The 19,176-nt window shown below is 40.4% G+C and overlaps 1 protein-coding gene across 1 annotated transcript in view; it reads left to right on the top strand.

The window, feature by feature from the left end:
- The window catches only part of LOC117405822 (mitochondrial disaggregase), a 48,166-nt gene that overhangs the window by 15,757 nt on the left and 13,233 nt on the right, over nt 1-19,176 (top strand). Inside the window, exons 6-7 of the mRNA XM_059028547.1 lie at nt 9,146-9,243; nt 13,816-13,930. Of these exons, the coding sequence (XP_058884530.1) occupies nt 9,146-9,243; nt 13,816-13,930 (213 nt within the window). The remainder of the gene's footprint in view (nt 1-9,145; nt 9,244-13,815; nt 13,931-19,176) is intronic.

Here is a 19,176-nt window from a genome sequence, read left to right on the forward strand (position 1 = left end):
AGTCTGCTTGTAGGATCAAGCACTGAAATACTGATACCCAGTTCTACAAGGAACATATTGCTCGCCGCACTGTGTCTTTTAAAGCTAGGTGACATTTGTCTACTGTCTTGAGGTCTCGCTGTCCTTTTTCTCCAGTACCATACGTTTGCTAAATATGAATTGCTTTTTAAAACTACCAGGCTTGACTTTTCAAACACACAGGTGCTCCATTACAAAACAGCAACAAACAAAGTGCTGAAATCGGCTGCTGCGATCGTGTGGGACTCGTAATAACTATAAATCACTTCAGGCCCTCTGACTGAATAAAAAAAAGTACAGGTAACCCTCTGTCATCTGCAGTATCTAATTGTGCTCTGCTGTTCAGTCCTGCTGCTACAGTAGGTGGTAACAAATAGGTTTCTTAACAGATTTTGCCAGCAGCTTTAAAAAAATAAAATAATAAAAAAACAAGAATTTTGGTTTACAATTGTAGTAATCCCTTAGAGGTTAATCTCTGTTGGTAATGGCCTTTTTTTGTCAAACTGCCAAAGTGATCATTTACATCCATTAATCAAACACATTTTAGGGATTATTACTGTAAGTAAAGTAGCTATATTGTAGCCTACAAAAAGACATTTACCAAACTGTTGGCCTACTGCACATTTCCATACTATATAGGGCATGAAAATTTAAAAATAATACCTCTTTCACAGTGTTAAATAAAACCTAATTAAGGGACAAATGTTTTTAAATAATCCTAACCACTCTTTCAGCTTACTGTATTGTTGCATGATATGTTGGTGGTTATTTAGCTCTTGAAATTTACTGTATTTACTAAAATTAAAGTTGAACTTTTGTTTCCGTCAACAAAGTGTGAATTGGGGGGGGAGCGACTTGGATTCAGGGTTTTTCAGTTAGAGTACCAATTTACATTTGTGAATTTGCGCATGTTGATTATTCTAGCGCGCTTGAACGAGAGCTGCTGTACACAGTAAAGCCCACCACAGTAATTACTCTTCATACAGTCCCGCGATATTAACATGTGCGGCGAACTTCATACACATTTTATGATGCTTGTTTGCTGAAGAAAAGGGAAACCGTGCAGCAGAATGTGAATTTGGGGCATCTGAGATGTGTGTCAGAAGATGGAGATGCAATCTAAAGGCTGTTTGTGCTTGATAAGTGACAAAGTCACATTGGCCAAATTAAACAAAGGAGGACAATAAAACTGACTGAAATAAAGTTAAAGGTAATTTATCCTGTTCCAGCTACCGATAATTATGTTTTTTTCAGTTAGAGTTAAATGTGACATGCATTTTTTTGGTCTTCGAATTTGGGGGTCTGAGTCGGCAGAGACTGCCTCCCAGTTCCCTCGTCCTATACACTTGGTCACTCTGCCTCCCAGTCTCTTTAGTCCTTGAAACTTGGTCACACTGGAGGCCTCTGCCTCCAAGTACCTCAACTCTACGTACTAGACTGCACTCCCTCCATTCCATCAAGTGTAAGACCACACTGCCTCCCAGTCCCTCAGTTTAACCATTACAACCGTACAGCCCCCTGAGTACCTCGGCTAAAACCACTTGAATCTCGGTTCTATCCAGCAGGAATCCTATACTCCTAGGCTTTTCGTTCTGTCTACTAAGCCCCACAATGGTTCAAGAAGATGTGTTTTTTCATATGTACCCAAAACACTCCTCCACACTTCACAGTGGAAAATGTCTTGTGGTCCCTTTTATACCTTTGATTTGATGAATTGCCTGGCACAGTTTTTAAACAAAGTGTTTATTTGCTGCTGAATTCATATATTTTATTTATTTTCTTTCTTTTAAAGAAAAAAGATAATAATCTGTACTCTGCAAAGAATGATTTGAAATGGTTACTGTTGTCTGTGCTGTTTGTTTTATATCGCTGTGCAGTCACCTGCCCCTCAGCGAACCTGCTCTGCAATTTAGAGATTTGGAAAATGGATCGGCCCTGCTTGCTTCCCCACTGCTCCTCTGGGGTACGGTTCTGCATTATTTCCTATCTCTGCAATCAATTCTCCAGATGCAACGCTAAAAAAACGTAGTGACATTGCGCACTGTGTAAGAGAACAGGGCAGAGGCTACCTGCAGACATTTACTGTGTTTTCATGCACAAGCATTTCATCCTTTAATAATTGATTGTTATGGATCCGAAAACACATGTACAGAGTTTACATACAACTCAGTCGGGTTTGGGAGAATCAGTGCTCATGAACCCTATAAAAAAGATAGTATTGACATTGGTAGATCATCACTAAGACACGTCATGCCTAGGAATGATAGTTAACTAATTGCAAAAAAAAGGTATTTTCATCCATTTTACCATGTACTTTTGATTTAATTGCACATTCTGTTTTCAGGTGCAGTGTAGTATGTTTTTTTCACCTTTGTTTCTATAGTGGTAATACAAGTTTTTTTTGTTTTGTTTTGTTTGTTTGTCTCCCCTCACTGCTCCTTTACCATAGCACTATTTTCTTTATTTTTTATTTTTTTAAGATTGCGCTTCACAAATTTAATTCACAGTCTAGAAATAACGGAAGACCTGTGAAAATGGATCCACAAATGTCATTATTAAAAAGCTCTGTATTTTATATTATTTATATAAGGGTGTTCGTCTGACTACATGAGCGAACTCCTGGTATTTCTTTTGTTTTTGTCAGAAAGCTTTTTCAAGTTTCCTTTTGTCTTCCCTAAAAGCCCACCCCATCCCTTCCCCTCTCTCTCTCTGCACACACCTGTCTTTGACAGTGTCCAGTTACCTCTCTCCACATGTCCCCTCTTGGTTAGCCCCCAGGGCACTCCATTAACCACTCTCTCTGTCTCTGTTTCTGCCTCTGTTCATCCAGCAGTGCGTGCTTCTTAAACAAGGGACCTTAATAAATGTTTATGGCTGTATAAGCTTCCACGTGCCTGACGGTAGGCGACCTTTGACCCTGCAGTGGACCTCCTGTGTGTGTCCCTTGACCCTGTGTCTGCACCTTCGGGTACTGGGGTTGGTGGAGCAGGTCATCCTGTGTCCAACTGAGTGCCTGAATGGGATTTGAAATATATAAGAATTTAATTAGGTTAAACATATTTGGTGAATAATGTGGCAGTTAATTTTAGTTTTTAACTTGTTAAAAAAAGGAAACCTCAGAATCTTCATTTGTCTTTTAACCAGGTAGCCGATTGTAGGCCAATATCTGGGTGATAATGGATCTTAGAATTAAGAAGTAAAGTGAACCCTTGTAATTCTATATGCAAGTACAGAAATGCTTAGTTCTACTACACCTTTAGTCCTACTATACTACTCTGGACAAAAGTTTCGCATCACCTAGAATTTTAGGATTGACACATCATTTAGATATTTTATTTAACACCATATAATCAAAAAAACTACAACATTATAGTGCAAAAGTCTACCGGATGCCATATAGTAGTATGAGATTTTATGTTAGATTTCGACATGTCACATTTTTGTCAGTTTTTCATGAAGTATATGGAAAACTGCAAAGCAGTATGTAATTTTAATGTTAACAGAACATTATTCAGCAGGTTTCATTTGACTTTATGAAGCAAAATTACTTAATTCTATAGGGTGATGCAAAACTTTTGGTCATAGCTGTATATTGATATATAATTGGCATAAAGCCTTCTGCCAATCGCTGATTTCATGACATACAGTAATTGTCTTTAGACAGCCTAAAGTTCCTTGCTGCCAGATTGTTAATGGTGTCAGTTAACTGAAGTTACTGCACTGGAAGATAGTAGACCTTATCCAAAATAGGCCAGTGTCTTTATTTGTGTATTGATAATTACATCATTGGCATTCAATTGGAAATATTTATTTTCTGTACAATAATATTTATGTTCCTGCCATTTAGTCTTGCTAAAGATTTCTACAGAAGCACTTCAGTTGTGGTTCATTGCATTAGAACTGGTCAGAGCACATGGTATACAAAGGTAGTTCACAAACAGTGATGTAAAATACATCAGCATGCAGCTAGTGAAGGCATCAGTGTTCATTCTGATCTTGATATTAGTTTCTGAGGTCGCGAATGAAGGTTGTTTTTGCGAGCGACACCGGTTGAATAGGCAAACGACTGTCTGCCTCAGGTAAAGGTGACCTTGACAAGTGCCCAGACTCTAAAGAACAAGTCAAACGCAAGTACTATGGTTTGATGGGTTGGTGTACTTGGTGGTAAGTGTACACACAAAAAAATATTTCAGTGACTCCTGCTTCAGAAATCTATTTTGTCTAGCAGAGTAAAATCTTGATTATCTAAACTGTGATTCTATGAACACCCTGGTAACCTGGCCTGTTCTGTCCAGTGTTCTTCTTTTCTGGTTTGAGAACACACGCAATTGTATAACTAAAGGTACAGGGGTTGGATTGTATTGATGGATGTGTCTGTTTGGGAAGGTCTTATCAACAGTTGTACACTAGTAACTCGATCCAAGCAAACCAAGTTGTCCCAGTTATTATTGACGATAGATGTTCCAGGTACTGCACAGTCACCTGTCCCTTTTAGTTAGTGTAAATGTAGACTGTGTAAAACTCCTGGCCTAGTTGATACAGAAAGCCTTACTCACTGTTAGGTGACGTTTTATTGATAATTCAGAGAATGATGCACTTAGCTACTGTGATCTTACCACCGTCCTGATCCTCACAAACTAAACCTTTAACCTCATTCTGTATCCTCGTTCTCTGTGGGCCTAATTTCCAGGGATGCACTGCTATATATTTCAGTTTCTTTTTTAGTACTTGAACACCTTTACATATTTTTTCTTTAATCGTAGCGGTGGGGTGCCAGGTTAGCTGATAGATGATAATAGGTTAGACGTTTTCAATGGATTCCCTGGGATTTCAGGTACCAGCTGTTTGAACTATTGTTATGTTCTAGTTTAAATCCAGTCATTTGTCATTACTCCAAAAGAAATAAAGGAAAAAACGTGGGGAGGGGCTCTTGGGTTTCTTCTGACTAAAGTACCGCCACCCCTCTACTGCTTCTACCCCATCACTGGCCTGAGCCGTTGTTTCAGTTCTCTGGTTGTGTGTTCGGCTCTTTCACAGCACTGAGAAGAACCGATCACAGGTTTATTTTTCTTAAATATATGTTCGGCCATGGAGTTTGCACAAAAAGTTTATAAAAATAAGGTGACAAATACAGATGCAGTCACTTTACAGTATTTTCCATCATGCCTGTGCAAGGTAACCATTAATTTTCCAGTTTCAAACCAAAATTAGGCACTTTTTTATGTTTTGCAGACTTGAGAATTGCATTTAAAAAAAAAAAAAAAAAAAAAAAAAAAAGCTTTTATATTTAATGTGATTGGCTTTGCAATTTATAATCCATTATGGAGGGAAAAAATATATATTCTCCCAATTTGTCTGCGGTTATTACATAGCCTATATTGTTCTTATACAGTTAAACGGTTATGCCCCCATACAGCGCTCTGAACACGGTTTATATTTTCTGCACTCTTAAGGATAGTTCATACACTACAGGGTGCTCCGTCAGCCCCGTTGAGACTCGCTCATATGTGTTCGTGGGTTGCTTTGAGCTCCCTATGAGATATTCGGATACAAACAAGGCCAGCATAAAGCTAATTTGATATGAATCATGCAAAGTCTGAAATAGGTGAGTACACTGTACACTACATCGTAGGAACCTGTTAATTGCAAGATGATATTTCCTAACTTTTACTTTATTTTCAATGTATGCATTTTTTCAGTAATCAATAATAATGAGAAAGCATCTTTGAATTGAATTAGATAACTTATGTGAACCGCATTTTATCCTGCAGACTGATGCCTTTGACGTAGTAGGACTAGGGACGGATCTTTCCCAGGAGGTAGAGGGCGTGGGGGATTTGGTATTGTACACTAGCAGGAAGCTGCTTGCGTGAGAGACTCAGAGACCAGGTGTGCTGTCATCGAGAAGGAATGCCTAGCTGTCATAAAATAACAAAATTAACCAAAAGCAAGCTTCTGTGCGCCTCTCTTCCTGTGTGTGTGTGTGGGCCCGTCTGCCCGCATGCAGTTTTTGTAAAATGTCCCAAACAAACGGCGACCTTGCGGGGGCCTAAATTCTGCTGGGAGCCCTACGCTATAGCGTAATTTGCATATAGGTTAATCTGGTCCTGAGTGCGACAATCCTATTAGAATTTTAGATTACGACAAAACCAAATACTTTTCAAAAGCTTCCCAGCAGTTACAATTGTCAGACCATGTTATGAAGAACATATATCAACTCAATATATAACGGCTGTGTCTGCTTCTCTCCTTTTACTGCACATAAAGGCAGTAAATATTTACTCCATCTCATGGCTTACTGTCATTTGTAGCTGACTGTTTTAACCCTGTAAGCGTGTGTTTGAGTGAAGCACTTACTGGTGACTAAGTAGTAGTAGAAGAAGGTGATGTTGGTGATGAAGAAGGTCCTTGGCTCCTGCCCCAGATGTCAGAGTAACAAGTCAGCATCTTCAGCCGTCTCCTCACCAGCTGACAGGAAGTTGGCACTCCATCTTTAACCTGTCACCCACACAACAGAGTGCCGGGCTGGGGAGAGAAACTAAGTCAGCATTACTCTACACAATCTCCCTTTATGTACAAGTGAGCCAGTGTGGCCAAGTGGTTAGAACTGAGAGACTGGGAGTCTCTCCGGCCTAGTGGTTAGAGGACAGTTACTCTAAACAGTATCCATAATTTCATATTCTATAGTTATAAGTTAAAGACTTTGTAATAATAAAACAAAGTTGACTTACATTGAAGAAGATAAATAAAATAAATAATGAAATACACAATTACACATGTCTTGAAGAACCAAAAACAATGGCATACCTATGGCATACCTAAACTGAAGTTGAATTGAACTAATCGGTGTTTAATGAATTGAACTAATCAGAATTGATTAGAATTGTCGGGTGTGCCACTATTATGGCAAGAGGTAGTAACACAATGCAGAAAGCTATAGCTTTTTTTACCCCAGCAGTGTGGAGTAGTGGTTAGGGCTCTGGACTCTTGACCGGAGGGTTGTGGGTTCAATCCCAGGTGGGGATACTGCTGCTGTACCCTTGAGCAAGGTACTTTACCTAGATTGCTCAAGTAAAAACCCAACTGTATGAATGGGTAATTGTATGTAAAAAATAATGTGATCTCTTGTAACAATTGTAAGTCGCCCTGGATAAGGGTGTCTGCTTAGAAATAATAAATAAATAAAATATAAACCCTTTTGGATTCTGAATAATTGCTATTACCACTTCATGTATAGGTATGATGTACATGCAATAAGGATAGGTGGATATTGAGATGACAGAATATACATCTGTTTTACCCAGGCAAGTTTAATAAAATTTGAAAAATTGGGTGCTGTCAGTCGCTAAACTTTTTCCGATACGTGGGGGGGTGGAGAGGAGGAGTAAGTTATTTCCCCGGTGAGTGACCTCCTGGGCCGGACTGCACTCTGGACTCCAGAGGGTCTAGGAGACTCGTCTTCATTTATCAAACGGGAGCCCCTAATACTGGTCCAGGCCCTCCCTGTACACATACAGCCTGGGGTCTCGTTCAGCTGTGCACCCCCAATGCATAAGACAGCTAGTGGGAGGTGACTAATTGCCAGGGATCTTGAGAGTCCAGAGGTCATCTGAACCCTCAGCAGGTACTGACAGTGTCCAGGAGGCAGTGCAAGCTGCAACCAGCTGCCTCTCTCTGTTTAACACAGTCGAGAGGCTGCTAGGGACTGTGTGTGGGGGGGTGGGAGGCTGGGGGGTGCCAGGCTTGATCCTTTATGAAGTGTTTCTGCCAGAGGGCAAAGGTCTGTGATATTAAAGGGCCAAATGATGCTATTTGTTATGTTGGTGAAAAACAAAGAGGGGGGTGGGTATTTTGTTAGTTATTGCTTTCTATTTTTATGTTCTCTGATATTGATTGGGATCCATGAAGAAGTCGTCAGGTTTTATCAATGATTACAGCAATTAGTCAACCTGGTGTCCAGGCCGCTATGAAACCAGGGATTAGATTGATCGATCCGCCCGTCCGCAGTGTGGCTTGGGAGTTCTAGATGTGGCAAAGCAGGTTAGTAGCTTACAAGCTGCCATGTCACAGTGGACAATTTGCCGTAAGACTTTCTTATTAGCGTTTTTTATCAGTAGACTATTTCCTGCAGACTCTTGAGGAAGCTGACCACCACAACTTTTTCTCAAATTTCTTTGAAATTCCAGATTATCTTTTTGTGTTGAAGAACCGAGCAAAAAAAATGTTATGCATTGACCATCATAGATCACATAATGTATTGTTTACTGATGTCTTAGAAGTTATCTGAACGGATTATTTGTATTGAAAAGCCCTGTTGAATACTGGGATGTCAAGCAGGTTACAGTTCTTGAGCTTGCTTGACCACCAGGCAGGCTGCTGGGTTACTGTTTTTGGTTTCTTGAGCTACATGGAGCCTTGAAACACAATCAGATTGCAATAGTTTCTGTATGTTTTTGTGTATTTATTCTACTCTATTTTCAGTTTTATTTCAAATCTCACTTAATGAGGCCAAAAATTCTCATTGATTCAGAGTCTCATAAATCATTTTTTTTTTAAATTGTAGCATCTGTGCTTGTGCATATTTCACTAGGTTAACCATTTCCCTATTAAATAATTTGTTGGATATAGTTAAACAGAATCGCACCAGTGGGTAAAAAAAGGGATCTGATGGCATTTATCAGTATCCAATAACACTGCAATTATTTAGTAACCTATCTTGTACCTACCTGTGGATGACAAAGCCAGGGTCAGGGTAGGAGCAGTGCTAAACACCCCAAGACAAAGCAGAACATGTGGTTGTGACGTCCTTTCACAACGAAAAGCCATTGCCTCATCCCTACCCGCTTTTAATAACCAGGCAGCCATAGCGGGTCACTGCCACCATATTCACCAAAATCTTTTCCCTGTTTTCCCTTGAGAAAAGAAGAAAGGCTACTGGTCCTTCTTGGCTCCTAGGTCACTGCATATTGTTGCTGCCCGTTAGGGTTTCTGCTGTCCTAAGAATACCTCGCTCCCCTGCTGGGCAGAACTGACCCCTAACTTCTGCTCTGTGTCTGAGAAGAGAGAGAGAGTGACCCTGTGAATCCCTGACCTCGCTTAACCTCTGACCCATTCTTTCTGTGTCCAGGTGCCAACCCCCTGCTGGCTAATGAGATGGGGCACACGCCGCTCATGTATGCCAAGGAAGGGGAGATGCTGAAGCTGCTCAAGGACTGGGAGGTGAAGGTAGGCCTGCAGGAAACTTCAGTGACAAGAGAAGGGATGGTCTGTCTGTCTGCCTGTCTTTCTGATCCTGAATCACTTTTCTTTCTCTTTGTCTGTCTATCGGTCGTCATGTTTACAAGAGAGTAAAAGAAGAACAAAAATGTGTCCATGTAAACAACGGCAGTGTGTGAGATGGGAATTCTGCCCACAAGTGACGGTCAAAAATGAAATATTTACAATGGGAGTTGTTTTGCAGTTAATAGGGTGTGTTTGCAGAAATTCTCTTATTTTTTCCATGTGTATTGAATCCTACAGTATGTAGGCCCACTTGTGTCATTTTAATGTGAGCACCATCTTTAAACGATCTCAGTCTTGTCTATGTTGTTTATCATTGAGATGTGATAAATAGTAACAGATGATATTGGAGACACAATTCCTGTCTTACAGACTCTTGCCCTTTGCTTTGTTTATTATTAACAAGTCTGATGAAGAAAAAGTTGCTTTCAAAACGTGTTACTACTAGTATTTATATCATTAAAATGAATGCTGCATTAAAACATACACTGGGAATGTACTAATGCACATATACCTGTTATGTGTCTGCCTTATCTTCTCTGATAAATCTGAGACGCTGAGATACATTTCAAGAGAATGCGTTAATGCGTAATTGAAGCACAAACTAACTAAGGAGGCAGAAGTCTGTAACGGGTGCCCTGGTGGGAGAAAGGGTTGTATTATTTTTCTATGACAAGTAATTTCATTTAGTGCACAAACACAAAGTGTAGGGCTGCATTTCTGTCAATACTGCAGTACATTTCTCTTGTGGACACTAAACACTTTATAATTCAACCTACTGAAAAAAGTACAGTTTGGAAAAATCGTTCAAAGGGTTGCACAGTGTGGTTAGAAAGCAGTTCTGTATCCCGGCTTGTGCTTTTAACACAAGAATCTTCAGATACAAATATATATCTGTGGTGTTTCACTTGATTTCATTATGAACCTGTGGTCAGTTATCTTTTAAACAAGAAAATGTGTTACAGAGAACTACAAAACATGAGTTATTCGGTTGTCAAATCTTATGAAATTCTGTTAATTCATACGACTGTGTAGCCATTACTTGAAAGTGAAGGTATTAATAACCCTGTTGTTTGATAATTCATTATTAGTTACATGTTGAATGGTGTAGAACTGTGAGTTAATGAGACGTGAGAGCTGGTCTGTGAGTTAATGAGACGTGAGAGCTGGTCTGAGTTAATGAGACGTGAGAGCTGGTCTGAGTTAATGAGACGTGAGAGCAGGTCTGTGAGTTAATGAGACGTGAGAGCTGGTCTGTGAGTTAATGAGAAGTGAGAGCTGGTCTGAGTTAATGAGACGTGAGAGCTGGTCTGTGAGTGAGAAGGGAGAGCTGGTCTGAGTTAATGAGACGTGAGAGCTGGTCTGAGTTAATGAGACGTGAGAGCAGGTCTGAGTTAATGAGACGTGAGAGCTGGTCTGTGAGTTAATGAGAAGTGAGAGCTGGTCTGTGAGTTAATGAGAAGTGAGAGCTGGTCTGTGAGTGAGAAGGGAGAGCTGGTCTGAGTTAATGAGACGTGAGAGCTGGTCTGAGTTAATGAGACGTGAGAGCTGGTCTGAATTAATGATACATGAGAGCTGGTCTGAGTTAATGAGAAGTGAGAGCTGGTCTGAGTTAATGAGACGTGAGAGCTGGTCTGTGAGTTAATGAGAAGTGAGAGCTGGTCTGAGTTAATGAGACGTGAGAGCTGGTCTGTGAGTTAATGAGAAGTGAGAGCTGGTCTGTGAGTTAATGAGACGTGAGAGCTGGTCTGTGAGTTAATGAGACGTGAGAGCTGGTCTGAGTTAATGAGACGTGAGAGCTGGTCTGTGAGTTAATGAGACGTGAGAGCTGGTCTGTGAGTTAATGAGACGTGAGAGCTGGTCTGAGTTAATGAGACGTGAGAGCTGGTCTGTGAGTTAATGAGACGTGAGAGCTAGTCTGTGAGTTAATGAGACGTGAGAGCTGGTCTGAGTTAATGAGAAGTGAGAGCTGGTCTGTGAGTGAGAAGGGAGAGCTGGTCTGAGTTAATGAGAAGTGAGAGCTGGTCTGTGAGTTAATGAGACGTGAGAGCTGGTCTGTGAGTTAATGAGACGTGAGAGCTGGTCTGAGTTAATGAGAAGTGAGAGCTGGTCTGTGAGTTAATGAGACGTGAGAGCTGGTCTGTGAGTTAATGAGACGTGAGAGCTGGTCTGAGTTAATGAGACGTGAGAGCTGGTCTGTGAGTTAATGAGACGTGAGAGCTGGTCTGTGAGTTGCATATACAGTAACACAGGAGCAGTACTTCCTAAGCTTGATTCATTAGACCAATAAAAAGCGTGTTTTTTGTTGCATTTTGAGATTATATTTTTCATACCTACCATTCTCGAAAATGAAAAAATGCATTATCGCACAACGCTGTCTGTCCGTGCAGATTTCCTTAGTCTGTGAGTCAGAAATGTCTTTGCGTCCGTCTGACCGATTTTACTCATACACATAATAAACCCCCTGAGGGTCTTGACAGGGCGGATCCTTGGAGAATGGGGCTCGATATCTACGAGTTAATCCCCCTTGTTGTGTGAGCTCTTCTGAAAGCTGTATTATTTAAAAGCAACACTTAGTACGATTAAAGGGGACAGTTTGTGATGCAGAACTTGCCCCGCAATTACTGGGTCTGTCAGTGAGAGCCCAAGCCTTCCACACCTGCCTCTGAGTGGCTTTGAAAGAGAGCCTTCAGATGGAATATCAGCTCAGTCAGCACAGAGAAAGAGAGAACTTCTCTGTGACAAATGTTTTGACAAAGTATTTTTTTTTTAAAATTTATTTGGGTTTTATGATTGACTGTTTTAAGTGCTGAGACAAACATGGGTTTTCCATGTTCGAAAATATTCTTTTAAAATGTTAACAAATAATTTGTACTTGCTTGTAATTAGCTGGAAAGCGAAAGCATCATTTGTACAAATACAAACAAGGCCGGATATTTGTCCCAGAACTAGTTTTAAGGTGCAAACAGTAGCATAGGACAAGTTGCGCTCTTTTATATTAAAGAATTACACCAAAGGGGAACAGCAAAAAAAGATAGTTACAGATAAGAATCGGAAAAGTTAACCTTTTTTAAGTTACTTCAGGAAGCAGATAGAAACAGACGTTCAGTCGTTGAGAGCAATGCAGGGCCTGGGATTGGATAAGTGCTTGAGCTGAGCTTACCCCACAGCTATTTGAAAAAGTAGGGAAACAATGAAATATTTCTGCCCTGAGGGCTTGTGTATGTTAAGAGATAGATAGATTGAGAGGGAGAGGGAAAGAGAGGGAGAGAGGCAGGCAGGCCTGTGCTTTCCTATCCAGAGCCCCGGTCCTCTGGGGGGCAGAGCTGGGAAACTTTATTGCTTCATATAAAGCAGGAGTCTGGATGGATGGGTCCTTGTAGGGAGAGACAAATGGCACCATTAGAAAATTGCATTTCCAACCAATTTATTGTCTTATTTCTGTCAGGGCCAGGATCCTAACAGGGAAAACTGCACTGGGGGCTGCTGCAATTGAGGGATGCTGACGTTCTCCTCCTTTTTATTTCTGTGATTTTTCTTTCTTTCTATTTCTTTGTTTATTTATTTTCAGTCGAGACACTCTGTTGTTAATGTATATTTCAAAACAGTAATTTAAGGAGGGGGAGGCTTGTTGTAATTGAACAGTTTGTGGAGGCGTGATTATACACCCTACCCTATTTCAGTTAATGGGTCAGTATTGCTTAAAGTATGAAGAATATTATGTATTTTCCCCTTTGTACCAAAACTGTTCCATACCCTTTACAATGTAGTGTACAAACATTGATAATAACAAGCAAATACAGTTTAACAATGGAATGAATACTAGTAAGTTCAAGACTTGAATAATGATTAAAATAGACTGGTATGGGAAGACAGTAGAAAGAGTATAAAATATCAGGTGAGAATGCTTGCTGAGCTTCATAGGCCGTAATATTAACATGTTGTTTTTTTCAGGGTCCTTTTTAGTTCCAGTATAGACATCCCAACAAAATGAGTTTGGTTAAATAACTTTCTTTGGGGCCCTTTTAACGAAAAAATGTACAGAAGCTAAGAAAGGTTCATCCAGTTCTTCAATACTAACCACTAAGCCATACTGTCTAACTATTTTCCACTCTTACCCTGTCACCCAGCTCTAAACAATAAGTCCAAACTGCACCAAGTCCCTCGGCTGTTTTACAAACTATAAACCTGTGCTTTGTTTAAAACAAAAATGTTCCTAGTAAAATTGCTTGCCTCACCTTTCAGGATACATTTGTTGGTACAGTAATTTTGCCTTCTCCGTTACCACTATAGGAGTGCCTATCTGGTTGCATTGCACGCATGGTAGAGTGATTGCACTCTTCCGGTTGAATGTTGATGTTCGGTAGAGCGGTCAGTTTGGAAGTTTAGTGTTCCTGACTCTGAGGTTCTACTGTACTAGCTTATTCAGAAGCGAGGGGTTGAAGGGTTTTGGCTGCTGTGCTGTGCTATGGGGATGGTCAGTCCCGAGTGACCCACTTCCTTTTCACACTCTTTCAGTTCCAGGAAGTTCAGCGGCGTCGGGAAGCTGAGGAGAGGAGGAGGTTCCCGCTGGAGCGCAGACTGCGAGAGCACATCATCGGCCAGGAGGGCGCTATAAACACCGTGGCTGCAGGTACTGACACTCGCAGTCAGACACACAGTATAGCTTGAACAGTTAGCGAGTCCTTGGATTTCATTAGTAATCATCACCACTACAACAAGCCTACATTCGAATGCAATACAGACTGAAGTACGAAAACCAGTTTTGCTCAGGCTGTATCTCGGGATACATAAGCAGAACCCTTTACATTTCTTTACTGTTACTATTTTTGGATGTTTGCACTCATTCTGAGGGGTTCTGGAGCTACATGAGTTCTCATTGATGTCTGAATCTACCTTTACCTGGCAGTGAGCTTTTGTGAGCTGCTTTGAGCTTCTCTAGAGAATCTTAAGTCCCTGGTCTGAACCACTGAGATTGATTGCAAGCACTTTAAAATAGTAAGGGAAGTATGAGAGAAGCAATTTAAATAGCATTTGAAGCTGCTTATACTTTAACCAAGCGTATTACTCATGAGGATAAAAGGGCACACTTTTACTTTGAGAGGAATTTAAGCTTACAGCTCTGGCCAAAAGTTTCTAATTTTGCTTCATAAAGTCGAATGAAACCTGCTGAATAATGGTACGTTAACATATTGAATTACGCACCGCTTTGTAGTTTTCCATATAGTCAACTGATTTGAAACATTTCGACATCTGACATGAAACTATTATGGTTTCCGGTAGACTTTTGCAATATCATTTTATAGTTTCTTTGATTACATGATGTTAAATAAAAGATCAAAATTATGTTCAGATACATATATTTCTTTTAATGATGTCTGAATCCTAAAATTCTAGGTGATGCAAAACTTTTGGCCAGAGCTGTATAAGTTCCTCAAATTAGACGTCTCAATAGAACATGATTTTTATTTAGACCTATGTATTTGGCCGTAGCTGTATATCACATGCAAGCTTGACTGCAAAGAGGCCCTGCCCCATGCTGTGTGCATGTCGGGGTGTTTTGCATAATCTTGCTTGTTTCTGTAGGGACAGAAAAGTTCCTTATTAGCTAAGAGAAGCTGTCCAGAGAGCCGGTAAGGCAGCGGTTCCTGCAATCCTGGCACTGGAGTGTGTGAGTGAGGGAGGGAGGGCCTGTGTCTCAGCAGGTGTCCCTCCATGTCAATGGACTCATGCCAGACTCTGCATTGTCACAACCCATCCGTCTTTTCTACTTTAGTCCCATGAGGGATCATAAGACTAGGTATCTAATAGGGCGACAAAGAAATGATTAATCACTTATCAAATTAATTCTGTATTCATTCATTCCAATATTGCATTATTCTCTTGTTTATGTGTTTTGGAGTCAGTCATTCATTTTGATGTTCATCATTCATCCAAACACTGCTACATTAATATATTCCTTGATTGCTTTAGTGTTTTAGTCGTTGGGGTGAGGAATCGCATTAAGGCACTAATTGGTACACTTGTGGACGGCTGTAAACCTAGGTGTTTTTTTTGGGGGGGGGGGGGTGTGCTGGTTTAATAAGCAACCACACTGCAAAATGTCATGATTTTTTTTTTGTTTGTTTAGAATACTCTTACAGGAGTCTGTGCTGTTTCATTTTGTCACGTCAATTGCTCTGCAAGCCCCCTTTTTATTATAGGGACACACCTAGAAGAGTCAACATCACCGTTCTGTCTTTTAAACATTTTTGACTTAGAAGTCGATTTGGGTGAAAAGGTCCGGGCTGACTATATATTCACTAAAGCACAGTGCTACAGTAGTCAACTGTAAAGTAACTGAAGAAGAGGAATGACAGTGTTTGTTTAAGATATTTAATGAAACTAAACTACAGAAAAAAGTGGGGCATAAAAGGAAGCAACATCCATTGATAATAGGGTAATATCAGTCAATTCTGTCAATCCAAGATTAAATATCTCCTGGGTGATCATTAACCAAAACACTTGAGTTGTACACCCTTGTTTGCATTGTTAACATTTAGTTCAGTTCAGAGAATCTGCAATGAATGAATGATTGCAATTGCAGATGATTTAATGACTGTGATGGGCACTCAGGGCCCGATGACTGATGGGCGCTCAGGGCCCGAGTGAATGATAAATTTGGCCGGAGGCCTCGTTCGTGGGTGCTAGATGGCTACCTGCGTGAGGCCCATGGGCGCCAGTGACGGGTGGGCCAACGGGCCACCCTCCCACCCTCCCACCGACTTTTAACAGCGAGGACGAGAAGAAAAAAATATAAGTGACACAGATAAGTCAAATAAATCAACAAATTAAGACGACACCGGAACTGTGTTGATAGACAATAGTCCTAACGTTTCGCTAGCTGTGCCGCCAGCTTCTACAGAGGTACATTGAAGCTTTTAACAAATCATATGGGAAAGAATGAATGCAGAGAAGCCCAGTTTAAGTGGTAGCGAATGTTGCTACATTCGTCATCTTGTAACACTATAGAACTGTTGAAACATGTTGAAACATTTTGTTACCGTTTTGATGTCATTTGTGTCCGAAGCAGTAAATAACTGTAGAACTTAAACTGTAGAGAAAAAAATAGCTCCATAGGCTATAAAGCTAAACAAATACTGTAAGCAGTTGTTTAATATTCTTTATCAATATATTATTTATCAATCTAAATGCTGTAAATGGTCGTTCTATTTATTTATTGTTGTTTGTTTTACAAAACAAACATTTAATTTATTGTGAAGTAACTAAGTGATGTTTGTGGGATACCACTCACTACCTAATAAATAATTAACGCACCCCACAGTGGCGCACCGCCACCTACCCCCCAAAATATTTAAAAATTAATGAAAATGAGCAGCTGAGACATGGCCCGTCCCCCAGAGCATGACTGCACTGAGCGAACGAGCCCAGTCTGTCCAACCTGACCACGCACCCCGCACAACTAAATACGAACCGCTCGGCACTCGGATAAGGAAAACCCCCCTACTCACATATTTAACATTTTTGATGTAGGTGGAAACCTCAGGGAATCCGTGGCTGAGGGCAGCCCTTCCTCCAGGTTCTAAGAGGTCAACTGCCGTTTCAGCCTCCCAGCGCTTGACTGAGTGGCCGAAACAAAAGAAGCGACATGAGAGAATAACACCCAGAGCCTTTATGTGCTTGCTGATGACGTGTTGGTTAGGGGCGGATTTTCCTTGCAGAAAAACAACCAAGTTTACAAATCCTGCTAATAAACTTATGGATTATGGATTTTTTTTCTTCTACTTACAATTAATTCTATTTACAGTTGTTAATTCTGACATTGTCTGTTTACAGTATCTCAGCACCTGGATTGTCTGCTCTGGCACTGCACAGGAATGCATACCGTCGTCCAAACTTGGGGCTTGCTGACTGATGACATTTTTTGTTGTGTGGTTCTGAACAGACATCATCTATGAAAAAAGGGATGAGCTCAACTGTGCGTGCGTGTCTGTGTCTGTGACAGATATTGACTAAAGAAAGGACTAGCATGTAACATTTTAAAGCTGCACACAATTATGATGAATTTTATACTCAAATATGATTTCTTGGTGGATGTTGACTATTGTATTATTCCAGAGCTTACCCTTCTGCTTTGTACTCTGCTTCATCCAAAATCAGGCAATGATGGCTTTTCAATTTATTTACATTGCCTAAAAGTGATTTCAGCTTCAGATAATACCATACCAAACGTATTTATAGAACGTCCTTCGTGTACAAACTCAACCCTGCCCGATATGTCTCTTCAAACAGGTACTACCTGCAGCAGCAGGAGGTTATCAGTGTCATCTCCCAGCTCTGCGTATCCTCAGTGAGGAAACATTTACATTTAAAAAAAGATCATTGAAAATAAGAGTTTAGATTTTTATATGAAGTTATTTATGTATACCTGTGCTTCACAACATTACATATATTTAGAGTGAAAATATGTACACAAATATTGAAACAGTAAGACAAATGGAAAATAATCACCAAAAGCAGCTCAGTTTCATTTGAGGCAGCAGTAATGTGCTCTGAAATATCCATAGTTCTCAAATTATAATCTATGCCATTTCACTGATGGTCAAATATAAAAAGATTGTAGAGAGTTCTTTTTGTGCTTCTGACTCCAAAGTGAAAGTACCAGACCCCTGAATCCAAATGCAGTGTCCTGCAACGCCCTTTCACTGGCGCATGTCAACCACAGCAACTTCCAGCTGAACCCACACAGCCTTTCTGTGTACAAGCCAGCCAGGTGACCTTATCATTATTCGTCTGCTATGAAACTAGCATATGCTCTGAAACTAGCATATGTATTAGAATTAACTTGAATAATAAATACTCTAATTAAATACATAATTACTCCATAAAATACTTTTATAAAGGATAACATCAGCAACATGATGATTGGGAGAAGACTAGAGAATGATACTTGATGTAGGGAAAGTGAGACTTTGAAGGATCCTGTGAGCTACAGATAACTGAGTTTGCTTCGATTCACCCCAGATTATAAGATACTATTCAGTCATTTATAAAGCAAATCATCAAGAGGAAGTGGAACTTTATCCTTTCTTTGTCCCTGACTTATGTGCTCACCCTTATTCTCTTTCTATGATCCCTTTCTCCCCATCTGTTGTGTCTGTATCTCCCTCTCTGCCGTATCTTACTCTCACCCTCTTTCCCTGTATTTTCTTTTTTATTTCTCTGTAAACTAGTCTGCACTTTAAAGGTTAACCATCCGCTTCAATCTCCAGCCCGGGGAGTGGCTGAGCTGGGCAGGCTGTGCCAGCTAATTGGCTAATTGTGATTGATGGGTAGTCCCTGAGTATGACACAGGTGGCAGTGTCTGCGTGCATTACTGCCGGCTGGTGTGCGGGAGGGAGGGGCAGGGGGGCAGCTTTCTAATTGAATTAAGTGAAAATGCGCTTTCTCTCCCCCTGTAGCACTCATATCAACCATTTAAAGAGACATTGCCAGGTTCCCTGCTTATGTAGAGAATATATGACCTTTACTACTTTTCCTGTGGGCATCATCAACCTGAAGTGGCACATCCTGCGCACATTCCCCTAGAACTGGAGGTGCAGTGCTTCCTAGGGGTTAGGGGTGTGGCGGTTAATTGTGTATCGATGAATCGTGATCTTTTCTTTACATGAGATATCAAAATAGAGGTACATATCGTGATAGAGCAAAAGCACAACATATCGCATTGTAGTTCACCAAGTGGTTCTTGAATGTGACGAATACGTGTGTTTTATAGCTGGTATGAATACTTGCTCTCCCTAAGTCATTACATTTTTCTCTTTTAAATGATCATAAATGTCAATTTGATCTTATTATGCATCATACAAGTATACAAGGTTC

The sequence above is a fragment of the Acipenser ruthenus genome, chromosome 8 (genome assembly GCF_902713425.1).
Source record: "Acipenser ruthenus chromosome 8, fAciRut3.2 maternal haplotype, whole genome shotgun sequence".
NCBI classification, from domain to species: Eukaryota; Metazoa; Chordata; class Actinopteri; order Acipenseriformes; family Acipenseridae; genus Acipenser; species Acipenser ruthenus.